Source organism: Eubalaena glacialis, chromosome 13, assembly GCF_028564815.1.
Source record: "Eubalaena glacialis isolate mEubGla1 chromosome 13, mEubGla1.1.hap2.+ XY, whole genome shotgun sequence".
NCBI lineage: Eukaryota > Metazoa > Chordata > Mammalia > Artiodactyla > Balaenidae > Eubalaena > Eubalaena glacialis.
Window position 1 is genome coordinate 22,226,627 of NC_083728.1, and position 21,337 is coordinate 22,247,963.

Sequence of the window (21,337 nt, forward strand, 5' to 3'; positions counted from 1 at the left end):
CTGGTCCGGGATGATCCCACATGCCACGGAGCAACTAAGCCCAGGCACCGCAACTACTGAGCCTGAGCTCTAGAGCCTGCGAGCCACAACTACTGAGCCTGCACGCCACAACTACCGAAGCCTGTGCACCGCAACTACTGAGCCCACCCACTGCAACTACCGAAGCCCGTGCACTCTAGGGCCCACATGCCACAACTACTGAGCCCGCATGCTGCAACTATGGAAGCCCGTGCGCCTAGAGCCTGAGCTCCGCAACAAGAGAAGCCACCGCAACGGAAGCCCACACACCACAATGAAGAGTAGCCCCCGCTCGCTGCAACTAGAGAAAGCCTGTGCACAGCAACAAAGACCCAATGCAGCCAAAGGAAAAAAAAAAAAAAAAGGTAGCCAGGGTAGGCTTCACTGAGGTGATACAGAAACCAAGGGCTGGAGGTAGTGAGAGAACAAGTCACATGACTATCCGGGGAAGATCATTCCAGGCAGAGGAAACAGCCAAGTAAAAAGGCCTTTGGAGGGGAAAGTGCCTAGCAAGGAACCCATATGACTAGAGTGTTCTGAGCAGAGGCGGGACATGATCCAACTTCCATTTTAGCAGATCACTCTGGTTACTATGTTGACGACAGAAAGATGACTGGAGGACAAGCAGGCAGCAGGGAGAGCAGATAGGAGGCTACTGTGATAATTCAAGTGAAGGTGGTGGTGACTCGCACCAGGTGGCAGCAGCGGAGGTGGTAACAAGGTGTCAGATACAAGTTGTAGCCCAGATCAACAGGAATTATGAGGGGGTCATCTACTGAGATGGGAAAGACCGTGAGAGAAATTTTGGAGGGAAGATGAGAAGTTTGCTTTCGGACAGGTCAAATCTGAAATGTCTTTCGAGCTATCCAAATAGTAACACTGAGCACGAGGCTGGATACATGGGTCTCAAGTTCAAGGGAGAGGTCAACACTAGAGATGTAAATTAGGGGATCATTAGCATAAAAATTGTTATTTAAAGTCATCGAACAGAATGAGAGGAACTGTTCGTGAAACTAACTAGGAAAGAGGGCTAATTACTCAAAATTAAGAGGTGAAGGAGAAGGGAAGAAACCAGCAAAGGAGACTGAAAAGACACAATCAGAGAGAGGAGGAATGCTAGGAGAATATGCGGTCCCAGCCTCCTTCTGCTGCTCTAACATATCACCACAAACCTGGCGGCTTCAAACAACATAAATGGATTGTCTTAATATTCATTATCATGGCCCCTTCCTTCATCTTCAAAATGCATCTCTCAAACTTCTGCTTCCACAGTCACATCTCCTCTGACTCTTGCCCTCCTACCTCCCTCTTATAAGGACCGGGCCCACTTGACTAACCCAGGATAATCTCCCCACCTCAAGATCCTTAACTCAATCACATCCACAAAGTCCCTTTTCCTATATAAGATAATATAGTCACAGGTTCTGAGAATTAGGACATGGACATTTTGGCAGATCATTATTCTGTCTACCACACCAAGTGAGAAAGTATTTTCAGGAAGAAGAAATGATCAACTGGGCCAAATGTTACTGAGATCAAGTTAAGATTGGGCAAAATATTCACCACTGAATTTTAGCAATATGGAAGTCATCAGCAACACTAATAAGAGCAGAGTCAGTGAAGTGGAACCAAAAGAGAACGGGGCAGGCGGGTGGGGGAGGTGGGGCATGGATGGAGACAGATGAGCATTGGCGATCTATATTAGAATGTTCTGCTATAAAGAACAGAGAAATGAGATGGTAGCTGGAGGAAGATATGGGTCAAGAAAAAAATTTTTCCCAAATGGGAAAAAGAATACATGTTTTTATGCTATGGAGAATGATCCAGTAAAGGGGAAAAAAAAACTGGAGATGCAGGAGAATAGGGGAGAATTGTTGGAGCAGTGTTCTTGAGTAGGTGAGAAGGAACAGGTCTAACAAGCAGAGGGGCTGCTTTAGAAAACAGCATGCTCATCCACAGAAGTAGGAAGAAAAGTCAGCCAGTGTTTATTTGTTCTGCCCAGCCACATTCAGTTGTGAATGGTGACCGCCAGGAGCTGGGGGTGGGGAAAATGAGTTGTTATTTAATGGTATAGAGCTTCAGTTCTGCAAGATGAAGAGAGTTCTTGAAATTGGTTGCACAACGTGGATGTACTTAACACTTCTGAGTGGCACACTTAAGAATGGTTAAGACGGTAAATTTTGTTAGGTGTATTTCACCATAATTAAAAATCAAAATAAATAAATAATTTTAAAAAGCCATATAAATCCTTTAAGTCAGTGAAAACAAATGAAATTATATACACTGCTAGTTTTACATTAATTTGCTTCCAATTTTGCAGATTGCGATTCTGACAGTAAGAATAAATGATGTGGTCCTTATAACAACAACAAAGTTGGATTTAACCAGGAGAAAAGTTGGGTTTTTGCCACGAGACTAGAGTGAAGGGAAAAAAGAGCAAAAGGGGCTGAGGGTGTGTGTGAGAGAGTGATTATAAAGACTGTAAGTGTAATGACTCCAAGCTGAGTAATGAAGAAAACAAGGCCATAAGGGGAGTAAAGGCTGGGAAAAGGTGGAAGGATCGACAGACTGTGGGATCAACAGGCTGTTATATCCAGTGGGTTTAATTGCTGGGGTGAGGGATGGTGGCGGTAGAGATAGCGAGCCCAAGAGGCCTCCGTGTTGTCTTCTCCAACTAAGCACACTCCTGCCTGAAGGTCTTCCCGGGTACCGCTCCCTCCACCTGGGGGGCACTGCCTTCCCTTAGGTCTCCTCACAGCTTGCTTCTTCATCGGGGGGCCTCTGATCAAAGCCCATCTCATCAGGAAGACCTCCTTGGGCACTTTTAGAACAGCGTCTCCACCCCCACACCTCTGCTTTCCTTTCCTTTGGGGCACTTAACCTGTGACGGGATGTGGGTGCGGCCCCTAGAGCAGATGCCACACGGGGTGCCTCAAACGTCTGTTGAGTGAAGGAAGTATTTCATGAGTAACCTTGATTTCCTTTAAATGGATATGGAGGAAGTGAGTGAAGCAGCCAAGGTAAGGGACTGGAAGGAGAAAATGGTGGCCCTCGGACGAGAGTGGAACAAAAGGTCCGAGCTTTTGTAACGGAAAGAACACAGGCTCTGCAGCCTAGGCTGGAAGAAGCACCTGGCACAGAAAATACTCTACATGAGTTCGCACTTCACGCCTTCCTCTCAACTGCCCACGCATAAAGCGGGAAGAATGCCAACTGCTCCTCCCTGTTTAATTGGGGGTGATCATCAAGAGGGCAAAATGACATGACTAACAATACAAACCTGGAGTTCTTGGCACTGAAGGCACTATCATCTATGGGGTATGTCAGTGTACAATGTAGAAGTCACAGCACTGAATCACAATTTTTTTTTTTGGAAAGGGTCATGAGTTTAATGCCTTCACCCAGTCTGCCCCCCGCACACATAATTTGCACTGTGGTTTCAAAAGACCTTACTTGTACTGAGTACCACAGGCTATGGCATGCTAGCATTTCTGCAGTAATTCCTAGAGTCACTATTCAAGCTCGGACTATTCCAGCAGCTTCTTTGTTCAGCATGTGAGTTATGTTTGCAAATCCCAAGATGACAGAGAACCCAACACCATGTGGAAGGTCTGTATTTGCAGACATAAGCATGTCCTGGGGTTTCATGCATTGGAGATATGTCTCCCTCCCCTCATCTTTCACCCAAACTACCTTCTCACCTGTTATTTTTTCCAAAAGAGAAACATCTTGCACTTCCTGGGGTAAAGAAGCAATTTTCTGTCGGACAGTAGCATCCCCTGATGCAGCATTTTCCAGGTCCTGCAAAGCTTTGATTAGTTCCTCAGTCTGTACAATGAAAACACAAACAACACTATCCATTAAGACATATGGGGATATGGGGTTTAAAGAAACTTAGCTGGAGTTAAACGAGGTGGAGGCAAATTCTAAAAATGATCATCCCTGACATTTAAAAAAATCATTGTTCTTATCCCAGAGTATATGCTGAAGTCAATGATACAAATTCTAAGAGAATGTACATAATTTTTCGAAGTCCATGGTAGAACACAAATGAAATTCTACATAACTGTGAAAAAGAATTTTTTTAAAGAACATGTTTTTGGCAACTTAAGAAAATGGAGTCTGGTTCATACTGTTTAGTTTCAAAGGATGCATGATCGCTAGTACAGAATGGCCTCCAGTTTAGAATAAAAGTATACATGTCAAATGCTTAGCAATTTGTGTGTTGACTGATTAAATGAAATGACACTACCTACTTCAATTCTTTCTTGAATTTGCTCTACAAAATGAATATCACAGAGATGACATTTTTGATTTTGGCAGTCACTCCCAAAATTAAATGTGTCAAGCTCATCAGTTACAAACAAAGAGGGAAGAAAACCAAGAAGAGCAAACCAAGAATGCATCTTCTGTGTATACCAGAAAGGGGCTTTTTTAATTGTCAGGAAACACACAACGCTGACAGGTTAGCTAGTCCATAATGACCCTAAGGCTACCATGTAGACGGTAGTCAGGTTATCCTGAAAGTTGGTAATTCAGGCTGTTCTCTTGAAAGTTTTTAAATGCAAAGATATATGGCCTAACACTGCTTTCATTTGACCCCTGGACTAATTCAACATTTTAACATAACACAAATCAGACATGCTTCCTATTTACACAAGCCTTAAACACACCCATGTGTAATAAAATAAAGCTGTTTTCGGCAAAATGAGAGGCAGTGCAACTCAGTGAAAAGAGCATGGGCTCTGAAGTCAGTCAGACCCAGATTCAGTTAAAACACTGGGCAAGTTACTTAATCTGTCTCCTTGAGCCTCACTTTCTTTGACTGTAAATGAATAAATACATAAACAAACAGCTAAAACCAACCACACAGAGTTCATGAACTAACTTACACAAAGGGTCAAACAATGCAGATACATGGCTAAAAACTCAATAAATGCTAGCTCCCTGTTTTAATATTTAAATAGGTTATAGTGTAGTAAATTTGCTACTGCTACAGAGACTGTCCTTAAAAACTACTATGTTGTTTACTTGTAAGAAACAACCATGCTATTGGAGACAAGCCATGGTAGAGGACTTTTGAAAGCCTTTGTAACATTATCTACCCCTTTGCAAAAGTCTATTTTTTTAAAGAATAGTTTCAATTTCTAGGAGTGAAAAAACCCAAATCCAAGTACTCTTACAAATCCATCCCAGATTCAGGGCATGCAAAGACAAAATCAAGCCTGCTGTCCGGCAAGCTTCACTAGGTGGATCTTGCACCCAGTGCCAAGAGCTGCCCGCTGGTGATTCCATACTATTGGTCACTGGCGCCACCCTGTGGCCAGAATCTTCAACTAGCGGTCACTTCAAGCCACTCTGCCCTACTCTCTGGGGGTCAAGACATACCAAGAGGGGTCCTGCAGAAGGATCTTGGGGAGAGTAGCTTCCAGGGTAGTCGTCATCCTCCTCCTCTTGTATTTGCTGAAAAGTTCGCTTTAGAGATTTCTTCTCCTCTGTTGCTAGAGGAAAGAAAAAAGTGACAAATTTGCATCACCACAGCCTGTACAGGTAAGAGTCAAATGCTATGCACAATGGGTCGCAAGTAAGAAAGGGTAGAAGGGGTGTACATTTCCAGAGATGGCTTAACATTAACCTTTAAGCCACTTATTTTCAATTGGTGGTCATTCCCTACGTTACTGAAAAGAGTCAAAATGGCCTCAGTCTGTCATCTCAGATTGACTCACTGGAAAAATACTACTGAAAAAAAGCATCTAAAAGTGAAATTTACCAAACTAACACATTTTGTTAAAAACGTCGTTATCAGTTCCTTAAAAAACTACAAATAGAACTACCATACGACCCAGCAATCCCACTACTGGGCATACACCCTGAGAAAACCATAGTTCAAAAAGAGTCATGTACCAAAATGTTCATTGCAGCTCTATTTACAATAGCCAGGACATGGAAGCAACCTAAGTGTCCATCATCGGATGGATGGATAAAGAAGATGTGGCACATATATACAATGGAATATTACTCAGCCATAAAAAGAAATGAAATGGAGGCATTTGTAATGAGGTGGATGGAGTTATAGAGTCTGTCATACAGAGTGAAGTAAGTCAGAAAGAGAAAAACAAATACAGTATGCTAACACATATATATGGAATCTAAGGAAAAAAAAAAAAGGCCATGAAGAACCTAGTGGCAAGACGGGAATAAAGACACAGACCTACTAGAGAATGGACTTGAGGATATGGGGAGGGGGAGGGGTGAGATGTGACAGGGTGAGAGAGTGTCATGGACATATATACACTACCAAATGTAAAATAGATAGCTAGTGGGAAGCAGCCGCATAGCACAGGGAGATCAGCTCGGTGCTTTGTGACCACCTAGAGGGGTGGGATGGGGAGGGTGGGAGGGAGGGAGATGCAAGAGGGAAGAGATATGGGAACATATGTATATGTATAACTGATTCACTTTGTTATAAAGCAGAAACTAACACACCATTGTAAAGCAATTATACTTCAATAAAGATGTTTTAAAAAAAAAAAAGTCGTTATCTAAAAAAAAAAAAGTTAACAGGAGAAGTAAAAAGGTAAGAAACCTCATCAGAAAATGTAATGTGTAATGAAGCAAGCTGTTGTGTGCAAGGGTTTGTAGGGAATATACCGTGTACAAAATGAGATACTTTACGCTTTCCAGGGTCATTTCAGAAAATAAGTAGTAGAGAGAGACTCATCAATAAAATTGTGTCAAAAGCTCTAAAAACAAACATCCTTTAAACTATCCCTTTAAGAACAAAACAAACCTAGTTTTACCTTAAAATTTAAAATAACCATTACTGAGCATTATGACATATTACTGAGAGAAATTATATAAGTCACCATTTTAAAATTAACCACTTCTGAGGCTAACAGGTTTCATTTTTTTATTATCCATACCACATGCTTTTAAATTGTTAGGACAGATGTGTTAATTCCAAAATCATTCCTTTTGCATTAAATTGGACAACACAAAATAAATGCCAAACAACTGAGGGACATAAATCTAAACGAGAAATTCAGGTTTGGAAAGTAAAGAAACTATTGGATGCCTAACATGTGCCAGGCACTGCAATAGCTTCTTTACATTTGATCCTTCCAACAATTCTAAGATGTACAGTAGTATCTCCACTTTAGAGGTGAGAAAATGAAGACCCAGAGAGGCTAAATAACTCATGTAATGGTATGATTTCAAAATCTGTGCTCTTTCCACTGAATTCAACTTACTTAGCATCACACAATTTCCATCTCATCTGTCAAATGAGGGTCGCCATGCACCTGCCTCAGAACTCTGTGAGATATAAACAGAATCATGTACACTTCCTGCTTGATTCAACATTTTCTTCTGGAACCCAGGATGTAGTTCCTGTTCTCTACCTTACATATTAACTGACCAGGCTATGTTTGACGTGAAAGCCAAGTCAATATCGTGGATTTTATTTTTTCTTGATGTTTTTGTTTGTTCTACTAAAGAAGAGAAACAGCAGCATTTGCATTACCGGCAGTCCTGTCTTTGCACTATTCAATTATGCACAGATTTATTACTACAGTTTGGTTAAATGACACTATTCCCCCAACAACAGAGTTCAAATTTCAGTTACCACGGCATATTTACTCTGTGTAATTGCATAAACAACAAAACCTCGCTGCTAACTTTAGTCCACAAATCACTACATAAATAATAGAAGTGCATCATGATTACTGACTGCATCACTTCTCCCAAGGTCAGTAATTGGTTACTGCACCTCCGTTATTCAGTTCACACATAGACAACAAAGTGTTTAGTTGTGTTGTTAGTCTCCCAGTGACAAAATCCACGTGACATTTTATAAAAATAAATAATCAAAACAGGGAACTGACTGACAAAGATGAAAGAGCAGCAAAGAAACTAAAACTAAAATGAACGCTGGAAATGAAGTTCGCACGGAACACAAATGGGGCTGTAGAAGAAACAGCTGGCTGTGGGGATGCCGGCACTGCCATGCTCTTCTAGAGGCGCTGGATTCGCAGCCAGAGGAATTTAGTGAAGGCCAACTCATCAACATAAATGAAGAATGTGGTTGTGATGAAAAGGATGACAATGTCCCAGAGGAAGTGATGCTGACAAAAAACTTCACTTTAAAGGAACTCTGAGATACTTCACAACACTGAAAGCACAAAGGATAAAATGTTGGAAGCTGATCCAAATTGAGGAAGGAGTATGACAAAGATGGAAAAGATGCAACAAGCTTTGTTCAAACCGCTCTTGATAAGTTTGTTACAGAGAAATAAACACTTTAACTCACAATGTTTCTAATTTATGTTACAGCATGCTAAATAAGTCTTAATTTTACTATATTTTTTGTTTTCCTATACAATTGTAATCAACAGTGAGTTTTTAATTCTTTGATAAAAAATTTTAAGTCACAGAATAATTGTAATTTTTCCCATTGATTATTAAGATCACTCTGTACGGTTTCAGCTTGAATGGTCATTTTTACAGTCCTGCACTCCTATGCAAAGCAAGGACGTCTGTATTTTTCAAACAGAAAATCTATAAGGATATAATCTGCATATGAAATATCTAACAGTACTTTGCACACAGTGGCTGCCTAATTAATGTGTAGTGTGTGGTATGACCCATGTAAACATTTAGCCATTACAGCATCAAAGTGGCCATGTTTGATGAGTAGCCACTAGAGAATGTAAGCATAAGAGCAAAAAAAAAAATTTACAGTATTGTTCTGTTCACTTCCAAACACCTAGAAGAATGCTCAATAAATAACTGTTAAGCACTAAAGAAGGCAGAAAAAAATATAAAATTTGAATCCTTCAGTTTTCCAACTCTCATACAGAAATTATTATATATAAAAACCACACATCACTGAACATCTCAGGACACTCAGAATCACTGAATTTTGGCACTGGAAGGCCTTAGGCAGACCTATGTATTTGCTTTCCCCACTGCCCCCACCTCAGTTTTCATGAGAATGTCAAGGTCCACCGGCTGTGGTGTGTCCAGAGCCAGAGAGCTCATTAGTCTAAGTCTGGGTCCTACAGCAAAAGTCTTCTGTCTCCTAATCTGGAGTTCTTTTTACCACTTCATGCTGCCACTCACTTCTAGCAATGCAAAACCGAAATCAAACTGATGACAATTTTAGGGCCATTTCTGTCCTTCGCCATCCTGATGGAAGAGGGTATAACAGGAGGTAACCGTTATCATCCTACTTTTCCAGTTCTCTCGTATCTCCACTAGAGGACCTACTGGAAATAAATTATTCTTCATTTCCTCCACAGGGCTCCTCCTTTCCTGAGCTACCTATTACCATTATGAACACTGCCACTGGCCCCATCTTCCAGGTACAATGCCTTGGAGAACAGTGGAATCTTTCCCAAAGTCCCAACTTCTAGCAGATTCCACAATTGTGAGGAATTCTTCCTTACATCCTCTTTCTGCTCCTTCCCAAAGCCTCTTATCAGCCCCCTGTCCTTTCGCATGCCTTGTCCAGACCGCTGTCCCAGCTGGGCTCTCTGCCTCTTCTAGTCACTCTTGCAACGTACACTACACCATCTTCCTAGAGCTGAGCTCTCACCCCATCATGCCTCTACTCAAAAACCTGAAAAGGCCACCTAAGTTCAAAGTCTCCTTGGTGATGGTCACGGCAGAACCACCTTGAGCACTCCCTTCCGACTGTCATCCTCTCCCTCCAGCCCCCACAGCATCGGGGCCTCTCTTTGAAAGCGCTGGGCCCTTGCCACTTTGCATGGCAACTGGCAGGCACAGGCCTTACCTCTCCAATCGCAACAGCAAGTGTCTTATTCCTTTACATCGCTATAATACCCAGGAAAGTGTCAACACACCTGAGTCTGAAACTTCTTGAAGGCAGAGGAAGCACAGCGACTGCAAAGCCCTAGTGTTGTGCCAGAAATGACTATCCCTGCTTCCCTTTACACAACCCAGACTCTCCCCTGCTCACGTGTACAGAATTAGCAGCGAGAAGGCCCAGAATTCTCGATCGAGTCGGACAACCATTAAAATGACCCGGGAAATCTGCCAGTCCTGTTCCTGTGTCTGAACTTCAGATCAGGCACCTTCCGCTATCAATTCGGCTCTGACCACAGGTGTTACACTCACTCCTTTTTTCATTCCCTCAACCGCTCTGTTTATAGGCAGGGCAAACACTACAGGGGCCGAAATCCTTCCGTCCTTATTGCACACCTTCTGTTCTATCCTTCAACACATCCCTGTGTCTTCACGGGGCCTTGTACTCAGCTAACCTTCAAGTAATCTGGTTACCTAAGGGTTTATGGTATGCCTCTTAGAGACCTGTGATAGAATTTCAGACACTATGGCAGACTGTGAAACTAATTTTAAGGCAAAAAGTTAGCCTGAAGGATCCCAAATCACATTACAAAATGCAGTCATCTACCCGTAAAGCTGGATCTTCTAAATAATCCACTTGAAATTTCCAGGATTGAAAAAAGAAAAAAAGGAAGCCCCCCCGCCACAGATTTTATATTACTTTTTTTATAACATCTTTATTGGAGTATAATTGCTTTACAATGGTGTGTTAGTTTCTGCTTTATAACAAAGTGAATCAGCTAGACATATACATATATCCCCATATTGCCTCCCTCTTGCGTCTCCCTCCCATCCTCCCTATCCCACCCCTTTAGGTGGTCACAAAGCACCGAGCTGATATCCCTGTGCTGTGCAGCTGCTTCCCACGAGCTATCTATTTTACATTTGGTAGTGTATATATGTCCATGCCACTCTCTCACTTCGTCCTAGCTTACCCTCCCCCTTCCCTGTGTCCTCAAGTCCATTCTCTACGTCTGCGTCTTTATTCCTGTCCTGCCCCTAGGTTCTTCAGAACCTTTTTTTTTTTAAGATTCCATACATATGTGTTAGCATACAGTATTTGTTTTTCTCCTTCTGACTTACTTCACTCTGTATAACAGTCTCTAGGTCCATCCACCTCACTACAAATAACTCAGTTTCGTTTCTTTTTATGGCTGAGTAATATTCCATTGTATATATGTGCCACATCTTCTTTATCCATTCATCTGTCGATGGACACTTAGGTGCTTCCATGTCCTGGCTATTGTCAACAGAGCTGCAAGGAACACTGTGGTACATGACTCTGTTTGAATTATGGTTTTCTCAGGGTATATGCCCAGTAGTGGGATTGCTGGGTCGTATGGTAGTTCTATTTTTAGTTTTTTAAGGAACCTCCATACTGTTCTCCATAGTGGCTGTATCAATTTACATTCCCACCAACAGTGCAAGAGGGTTCCCTTTTCTCCACACCCTCTCCAGCATTTATTGTTTGTAGATTTTTTGATGATGGCCATTCTGACTGGTGTGAGGTGATACCTCATTACCGTTTTGATTTACATTTCTCTAATGATTAGTGATGTTGAGCATCTTTTCATGTGTTTGTTGGCAATCTGTGTATCTTCTTTGGAGAAATGTCTGTTTAGGTCTTCTGCCCATTTTTGGATTGGGTTGTTTGTTTTTTTGATATTGAGCTGCATGAGCTGCTTGTAAATTTTGGAGATTAATCCTTTATCAGTTGCTTCATTTGCAAATATTTTCTCCCATTCTGAGGGTTGCCTTTTCATCTCGTTTATGTTTTCCTTTGCTGTGCAAAAAGCTTTTAAGTTTCATTAGGTCCCATTTGTTTACTTTTGTTTTTATTTCCACTTCTATATTACTTTTATAATGAAAAAAGAATCAGGAAATACTGTTTCCAACAGCTCCCTCATTCTTTGTCCCCTCCCTGCAAAATAAGGGAGTTTTTTTAAAAAAGCACATTTACCTTTACTTGTAGAGAGAAAAAGATGTGCAATAAAGGGCTGACACTTGAGGCACAGTTCTGAAAGCACTCTACCCATATCATCTCACTGAAATGAATGGCCAGGTCCAGACCTGAACCTGGGAAGCTGGGCCTAGAGCTTGTGCTCTTAACCACCATGCTCTCCAGCCTTGCACAAAATCTGGGGGGCTGAACATGCTAACATGACTCCTCCTACTTTTGCTATTGGTTTGTATTTAGAAACTCAGAATATTAGATATTAGAACTGGGAGGGGGTACCAAATAGAAGTCATATGATCACATTAATAACATCTTACCTTCACTATCTCAAGTAATCCTCACACAACCCTATGAGGTATTATTACTATTAATAGCCATACTGTACAGTGAGAACCTGAGGCTCAGAGAGGTCAAATGCCATGCCCAAGGTCACACAGCTTGGAAGTGACAGAGCTGGGATTCATACTATGGAAGTCTGATTTCAAACCCTTGCTCTGAATAGCTAAACTAACTATGCTAAGGTCCAGGAAAGTTGTGTGACCTACTCATGAATTCATACCCTCATTCAAGTCTACTGAATCCATGTGCTTTCAGGGAAAAATTATGGTGTGAAGAACATAGGCTTTTAAGTTATATAGACCTGGGTTTGAATTCTCTACTTATCAATTGTATCTACTTGGACAAAATTACTGTACCCTTGCGAGTCTTAATATCTTCAACTGAAATATGAAAATAATACCTAGTACATAGAGTAGTTGTAAGGATCTAAAATAAATTAACATGAAAAGCAGCCAGCAGAAGGGCTGGTGCTGAATAGGTGTTCAATAAATGCTATTTCCTTTGTATCTACCTTTCCTTTCTAAAGCCTACAACTATAGGATACTGTGTGATTTACGTGGGACTGAAGTAAATAATGAAGTTCCACTCAGTCAAGCAACAGCATGAGTATTCCCAAGAATACAGAGACAACTTTAGAATCACTGGGTCTTATACCTGGGATTGAAAAAAGGAAGGAAAAAACCCCACAGATTTTATATTACAGGTACACAAACTCAAGAAAACTCCAGTTCTAAAACAAAATTCCTAAGCTCACACATTCTCCAACATTAGAAATGTCAGTTCCACAGGAAAATTTTTATTCCAAAAGTAAACTCTGTAAAGTTGTCTGAAGACAAAGAATTAGCCTTGAATTAAGGTTGAAATATAAAAGGACTATTTAAATTAGGAAATAAGCTTCTGGAAAACTCATCAATATTTTGAAAGGATTGTGTAAAATATTCTGATAACTCAGGTCCAAAGAAGACAGTGAGAAGACAGAGTGAGTTAGCTGAGACAAACACATTGGAACCTTTTGATATGTGTTTTCATCTTTACAAACTAGAGAAAGAGAAATGATCTTTAGATCAGCATTATCCTCTACATTAGAGGAATACTGCCTCTATTGCTGTTAATGTCTAGACACTCAAAAAAAAAAAAAATCAGAAACCCAATGGAGCTATTTTCAAATCTGCCACTGCCACAGATTCCCCAATTTGTCTGACTGCTTCTTGAGTGCAAAACTATTTTTCACTCCTCTCTTGCTCTTTCCTATACTGTCTAGCATAGTTGTTTACTCAAAGCATATGTTTGGCAAATGCTTGTTTAATTGAAATTCAACACTTAGCTTCAAACATCATCTTTCAGAGCTCTCCTACTTGCCCAAAGGTGTTTTTAAAAAATCAGCACTGTTTACCAATGGACTTCAAGTCAGAGGAGAGAAAAGAATGCTGGATAATTCCCCAACACTGTGTAGAATACTTCCAAAGGACACAACACAAACACTGGCAGAATCCAATCCAATCCCGAAATTGTTTTCTATCAATTCCAAGTAAAACAACAATGACCTGCAGACTGAAAGCACTTATGTCATTCTTAGAAAGCCTCTAACCTCCAGTTTCACAGGAAAGTTACTCCACCTTAAAATGCATATAAACTCAGACCTGGAAGAGATCGTGAAAGGTATACAATAAAAAGAGTTGCTGAATGAATGATATTATCACATATGCTAATTGTGGTTAAGTTCTATTGCAGAGGCATGTACAAAGTCCCAGAGGAAGATGGAGGGAATTGGTTACATGTGCCCAGACAAGCTAGCAAAGATGTCAGAATGTGAGCAGCATTCTTAAAGAATAAGTTCACCACACAAAAGGGGCATAAGGACATTTTGGGCAGAGGTAACAGCAGATGCAAAGGAAGGGGTACCAACAGGGCATCCAGAGGGGAAATTGCTAGGTATGGCCAAAGAATATGGTATATGTGAGAAAATGGGAGAAGAATCTGCAAAAGTAGACTAGTTCACATTATAAAGGGTCCTAAATACAATGTTAGTATTTGGACTTAATCCTCCAGGCAATGAGCATGTGTACAGTCAGATCAGATCTGCAGCTCAGAAATGCGTCATGCCAGCTAGAATTAAGCCACAACTAACTGGAAGCCAAAGAACCAAATAACGTTTGATCTTACTCCTCTTTAAAAGAAAAAATAACATAGCTTTTAAGAAGGACTTGTTAAATTCACACACATACATGAACACACTATCTCAGGATATTCTGGGTTCAATAAGGACCAAAACCAATTTTAGACAGCAGCTGACAACCATCAAAAGTATGTCCCCAAACCACATCAATATTTAATGAAACCAAGTTCCAAAAGGGCTGAAGGACTTATCCAAGATCCTATAGTAGTTAGCGGCAAGGCTCGGACAAAATCTTAGCCCAGGGTACTTCCTAGTTCGCCATAACTCTGAACAATTTTGTTGTTCCTTTCCCTTGTGCAAGGAAAGTCTCTGAAAGGCATAAGCGTGCCAAGAAGAATACAGATCAAAAGGTAGGATATGAGATGATGAATAGCATGAATACTAGAACCAGGCTTACACACTGCAAGCACTACATAAATTCTCACCATCGTTTATGATCATCTCTCTCTGAAGAATCATATAATCGCTGGTGGTTCACAGCAACCCCCACTGCAGCTTTTCATATGTGATTCGAAAGTAGGCAAAGACCAAGAGCTGTAAACATGTGGTGATGTTTCTACCTTTGGGGGGAGGGCTCTTGGAGTCCTCCATAGACAGCTTCAGCTGCTGTATGAACTCGCCGCCATACACACTTCTTTCTTGCCAGATGTTCAGCAATCTTTCTAAAGGTTTTTTACAGCCTTCATCTGCCTCTCTGCCCAGAAAAGACGAAAAGATATATATAAGCTTAAGATTTTTTGCTTTTAATTAGGACAGATTTACTTTAAAAAAAAAAAAAACAAAAAACCAACAACTGACTAAATGATTTACATATTTAAAAACAGAAGGAAGAGTAAGGTACATACTGTAGTTAATGGATATTCAAAACTTGACCAGAAACTACATTCTTCCTGTGGTGTGTAGGGAAGAGAGAGGGATTATGTTACAGAATTAATCTGTGTCCTTTATCCTCTTTGAGAGATGGGGCAAATAGGGCAAAAAGCCAAAGGCTGATTTTTACTGACAGAGAATTATCAAAAATCAATCATATCAATTGTGACAGCTTGCTTTTTACAAGGCATTAACTGAAATCTAGTGCCAGATATACTGCTGGAAATTAAAGCAGGCCAAAATTTTTAAGGACAGGGAAAAAATGATTAAAACCAAATGTTTAAAGTGGGGAAGAAATTCATAATAACTCATCAATGCTAACACACCAACACCTCTAATATGTATAAATACAATCGTACACACATATATGTCAAGACTGATCTCAACTTTAAACTCACTACTTCATAATTATTTTAATTCCAGTCTAGGTCTGTATTCCAGATTCACACAAAGGTGTCTAGCAGATAATCTTAGAACACACCGAGCATAATACAGTCCTTTGTAATTTATATCTGAATGAAAGAAGCTAGTTTTTTTCCTGACATATTACTCTCTTAAAACATATCACTCTCTTATTTTTCAGTGAGATGACCATAACTCGCACTCAGGGTGAAACAGTTGTTTACCATAAAGTGTCAGACGGCAAGTGGAAGCATGGGGGAAGACTTTCCAAAAGGAAAACAAATTGCCTCACCATGTACTGTGTTACTATGAATTGTTCTGTTCTGTGAGGCTGTGACCTTACACTGAGGAACTATAAACAAGAAGGGTTACCCTGACATCTTAGTATCTAAGTCAATATCTTTAGTAGGAACCTCAAGAAGAAACCATATAAAATTCAACTCAGATGGGAATTTCACTCACCCCCAGCCCTAACAGCACTTTTCTAAAACTTATGTTAACACTCAAGATGAGCTGAGTTTCTGGCCTAATCTGGTCAGATTGTATTACTTACGAATTATTAGTGGTAAATTTCACTAAATTGGGGGTTAAAGTACTAACTAAATCAGGATACATACAAATTAATTAATCTATTGGTAAAGCTTTTTTTTTTTTTAAGTCAGAGGTCAGGGTGAGGGGGAAAAGGGGGAAAAAAATTTCCACTATTTATAAAACTTAAAGATATGACCTTGATATTTATAATAAAAACATCTCTACTCCATCTTCAAAATATATCTAGAAACAAATTACTTCTCACCTCTTTCTCTGCTCTCACCCTGATCCAAGCCACTATCATCTCTTGTCTGATTACTGCAACAGCCTCATTACTAGTCTCCCTGCTTCCACCCTGTCCTCCAACCATCTATTCTCAAGTTTTAAAAATCCAATCCTAACTGTTGTGTTAAGGTAGATCATGTCGCTCCTTTGCTCAAAACTTCCAATGGTTCTTCCTGGTCTCCCTCAGAATAAAAGTGAAAGTCCTAATGAAGCCTACAAAGCCTTTCTCAGCCCAGCCCATTACTTCTCTGACCTCACCTATCCTCACTCTCCCCTCCCTCCTCAACAGCTCCCTGCCCCTCCTGCCATAAAGTGTAGGACCTCTGCACTTAGCTTGGAACCAAGGCTCAGGCCAGGCAAGGATCCTTTGCTCTCCTCCTTCAGGTGCGTATATTCACACAGCACCTTTTCAGTGAATCCTTTCCTAATCTCCCTACTTAAAATTACACTCCCTACTCCTACTTAATTTTTCTCCACACAATTTATCTTCTGATGTGCTATATATACGGTTTCCCTGTTGTTTATACTCTCTTTCCATTTGAATGTGATTTTCACAAGGGCAGGGATTTGTCTTTTTCCCCCACTGCTATATGCCCTAGAACAAGCACAATAAATATTTAATTGCAATGTTTTTTTTGAAAAATGTTAGAAAGGTTTCAGTAGGCCATACAATTAGTTAACTTTCAACGACCATTTTACCACATCAAGGTCATTCATGTCAGACATCAATTAAGCATTCATCTGCGCATTAAGGTTTATGAAATACTGTGCTTGGAATACAAAGAACAAGGCCTAGGTCCTGACCTCTAGGTTCTTGACCCAGCAGCCCCTCACCTCTCCACACCCTACCTGAGGCTTCATGTTCTAGCAACACTCAACAGTTAAGTATTTTCTACTTAGCACTTGCTGCCACTGGTACGTGTGCTCATGCTTCCTCCTCTCGCTTGAATGGAATCCCCAAAACAGAACAAGGTGAAGAGCAAAAGGTTCTGAGTAATTCCGGTGGCTGAAGTACTATATGGGGGTGGGGGGGGGGTGGGGGTGGAAACAGCAGAAGAATCTGAAGGGATACAGTGGAATTAGATTATAGAGGACCCTAAATGCCATACTAAACATGTGGCCTTTATCCTGAAGGCAATGGGAAGTCCCTAATGTGATCAAATGCAGGCTTTAGAAAAATAAAGTCATTATAACTACTGTAACAAAATCACAGCTAATCAGAACTTAACTGGTTGGTACTTTTAACATAAAATCTGTTCTCTGCAAATTCTCTTAAAAGAGAAACCAATCATGAAAACAAATTCTTATCAAGGATTTAGTTAAAAGGGTTGGGAGGGGCACAACACCCATCCAACCACCATCCACCATTCCTGGGGCTATTTGGGGCTTGATTAAGACTGATAGTGAGTACAGCTACAGTCATACTACTATACAGTGGATACTGATGCTCAAACCTGTTGTAACCAAAAGATTTTCAAAAGGCTTTCACCACTAAAGGCTACAGCCAAAAGGATGCTCCACTTTAATTAGTGAACATAATTAACCATGATAGGCTAATTCTTTGAGCACTACAGTAAATCAAAGTTTTGCCAGCTAAGGTCTAAAGATATAGACACAACAGTCAAGAAATCTTTTTACTGATGAGGTTTTGCCCTAAGTAGCTCCAATGAAGTGGAAGTCACTTTAGCACCTGAAATTGGATACAACCAAAGCAAAAAAGTCATTTTATGACAGAAGGAGCTATCTTTTCAAGTTGTACTAACTCCATTCTAACTTGAGAAATCTTTAAGTGAAAAAACACAAAAAATCTTTGCCACTTATCAATGAATAAACTGAAAGATGATAAATAAGTACATATGTAACTTATTTTGCAGAACACAACTTAGTATCTTAATTCTAAATATTTATAAATTCAACCACTGAAAATTTGATCTAAAAAGTGAAAAGTATGTGTTATACACACGTAGCACTACTGCTTGAAGTGTCAGCTGGATACCAGAGGGCTTGCCAAGCCAGCGTGGGGGCCTTTTCTTCCTCTGCAGCTCTAATGGCACTGCCTTGGTACACCCACTATAATTTGTGTACTTCTCTCTTATCCCATGCACAGTAGGCCTATGGCAGGCCTACTCAGGGCATAAATTCTTTCTAAGTATCCTCAGCACTTCCAACATCACCTCATGTAAAGGTAAAGCAGAAACAGTCCTTTGCAATTGTATAGAAAAGAGTTAACATAGCAGGCCTGAGACTGCTGCCCTTAGAAAGGCCTGCTCACAAGGTTGGCCCTTGACTGGCATCTCGGAACCTGGATTTCAGAAGTGTTCCCATCATTTCCTAACTGATAAGGGTGGTTTACTGTGCTTAAACTGTTTATACAAACAGTATGGTTTATGCTGAACACCTGCTTTCCTTCTGGGAGCCTAGAATTTTGGCAGAGTGCCTGTGACCAACCCTAACAAAATCCCTAGGTACTACATCTCTAATGGGCTTCTCAGGTAGAAAACACTTCACATGTGTTGCCACAGTTCAAAGGGGGAGGAATTAAGTATGTCTTGTGTGACTCCACTATGAAAGGACTCTTGGAAGCTTATGCCTTGTCTCCTCTGGACTTCATCCCCTGCACCTTTTCCCTTTGCTAATTTTGCTTTATATCCTTTCACTGTAATAAATCATAGCCAGGAACACAATTATACCCAAGTCCTGTGAGTCCTCCTAGCAAGTCACCGAACCTGGAAGTGGTCTTGGGGACCCATGACTGTTGTAACAGGAAATAAATATGTATATGGTGATAATTCCAAATTTATGTCTCCAGAAATCAATTTCCTACTGAGCTTCAAGACTGTTTCATCCATCCGCCTATATGGCATCATCCTTTGGAATATCTATTAGCCATCTCAAACTTAACATAGCCAAAACAAAACTCTTGATTTCCTCTACCATATCTTTACCTCAATCTCCACCTCGGTAAACAGCACCATCAGCCATCCACATACTCATGTCAAAAACCTAGAAATAATCTTTGATTTCTCTTTTCCCTCACTACCAAGCTCCCACTAATCCTATCAGTTTTACATGGGGCGGGGGGGGGGGGGGGGGCACAAATCTACCCATAAAGTAAACATTCAACAAGTGGAAGCTATTATCTCCTCAATGCTCCTGGGTCCTAGCCAATGTCATCTCTAGCCTACACTAGAGCAACACCCTCGACCTCAGGTCCCTGCCTCTCCCTTGGCCTTTATAATCTATTCTCCACCCCAAGCTGGAGGGATCTTTGAACAAGGAATTTGGAATATATCACTCCCCTGCTTAAAACTCCTCACTGACATCCTATCGGAACAAAATCCTAACTCTCTCCCAAGGCTTACAAGGCATATGTGACTGTCACCTGCCTGCCTCTCTGATCTCACCTGGATGCGACTTTCCCTCTGTTCCTTGTGTTCTAACCACAATGGGCTTCATTCTGATCCTCTTAACATGCCAAGATTATTTGTACCTTAGGTTCTTTTTAATAGCTGTTCCTATTTCGCATGATTACCTCAAATGTCACTTCCTTAGAGAGGCCTTCCTTCACCACACTAGAAGAGATCCCACTCAAGAACGTCATTCTATTTTGTTATGTCCATATTATCACTCTCTGAAAGTATCTTATTCATTTTGTCCTTGCCTGCCTTGTTCACTGCTTGCCCCCCTAGTATCTGGATCAGTACTTTGCACAAAGAAGGCACTTAAATACATCTTGAAGGAAAGATTAAGTGCACAACTATCTCCAAACTGAGAAGAAAACAAGAAGGCATTTGTGTGGAAAATAAGTTTAAAGTCTGGTTACTTAAACTGCTATTCAAATTAAATCTACCCTATGAGCTTGGCAGCTTTCTCTGACTTGAGAGGTTTGTTGTTTCTTTCCTAGGGGGTAGGGGGTTTGAGGGAGGAGGTAGGAAATTATCATAAAGAGATTCCTAATCAATTTTAGTCAATATTAATGGGTCCGCTATCTTTGTTCATCAATTGGCCACAGAAAAACTGTACAGAGAGCACTTCTTACGGTTGATAAGGTGCATCAGGACTGAAGTGGTGTGGCTGGACTTCCTATTCTAATAATGGGGGTGGGGGTGGGGAGGGAGCTTAGAGACATGGGGATCTTGAATATAATACCTGAACGGGACCTTAAAAGAACTAGAAGAATGCAAAAAAGAAAGGTAATAGAGCTATCTTTTTTTATTTAAAAGGATCAGGTCTATTTTCCCCATAATGCCACAGAATTCGCCAAGACATTTTTACAATGCCTCCTAGATAGGTTTTAAGATGATACCAAGTAGAAAAATTTTTAATCCTGGTATTGTTCATCCCCCCTCTCCCACCCGCTTTTCTACTTACACTTTTCTGATTTGGGAGCAGCTTATGATTACTGTTCAATTTTTAAGGAAAAATGTTATGTTTACTATCCCTATAGGGAATTTCTTTAGTCAATTCCTTATACCCTAAATTTATTAACTTATTCAACAACTACTTATTGAATCCCTACTCTGTGCCAGGGCAGACCACAATGTTGCTCAGCTCCTGGGACACCATTCACATCAAGACTATCTAAATGGTGTTCCCAAAGGTACAAAACCCAGTAGCTCTGTGCCAGATACTCTATTAGGTGTCTGGAATACAGGAAAGAACAAAAAAGAAACAGTCCTTCTCTTCACATAGTTTATAATATAGTACACTCCCATGAATGGGCAAAGACTGTGGATTGAGCATTGTTGTTTTACTTTAGCCTCACAACTCGAATGAGACAGGTGGTGACATTCCCTTTTAACTAACCTGGAAACGTGGGCTCAAAAAGCTACATAACACATCCAAGGCCACTCAGTGTTGGAGGCAGAGCTATAGCCAACGTCTAAGAAACTGAA

At 40.6% G+C, this 21,337-nt stretch overlaps 1 protein-coding gene across 1 annotated transcript in view; it reads right to left on the reverse strand.

The window, feature by feature from the left end:
• RPRD1B (regulation of nuclear pre-mRNA domain containing 1B) overlaps positions 1-21,337 on the reverse strand; it is a 56,032-nt gene that overhangs the window by 27,252 nt on the left and 7,443 nt on the right. Inside the window, exons 3-5 of the mRNA XM_061208106.1 lie at positions 14,915-15,048; positions 5,407-5,519; positions 3,720-3,846 (exon numbers count right to left, since the gene is read on the reverse strand). Of these exons, the coding sequence (XP_061064089.1) occupies positions 3,720-3,846; positions 5,407-5,519; positions 14,915-15,048 (374 nt within the window). The remainder of the gene's footprint in view (positions 1-3,719; positions 3,847-5,406; positions 5,520-14,914; positions 15,049-21,337) is intronic.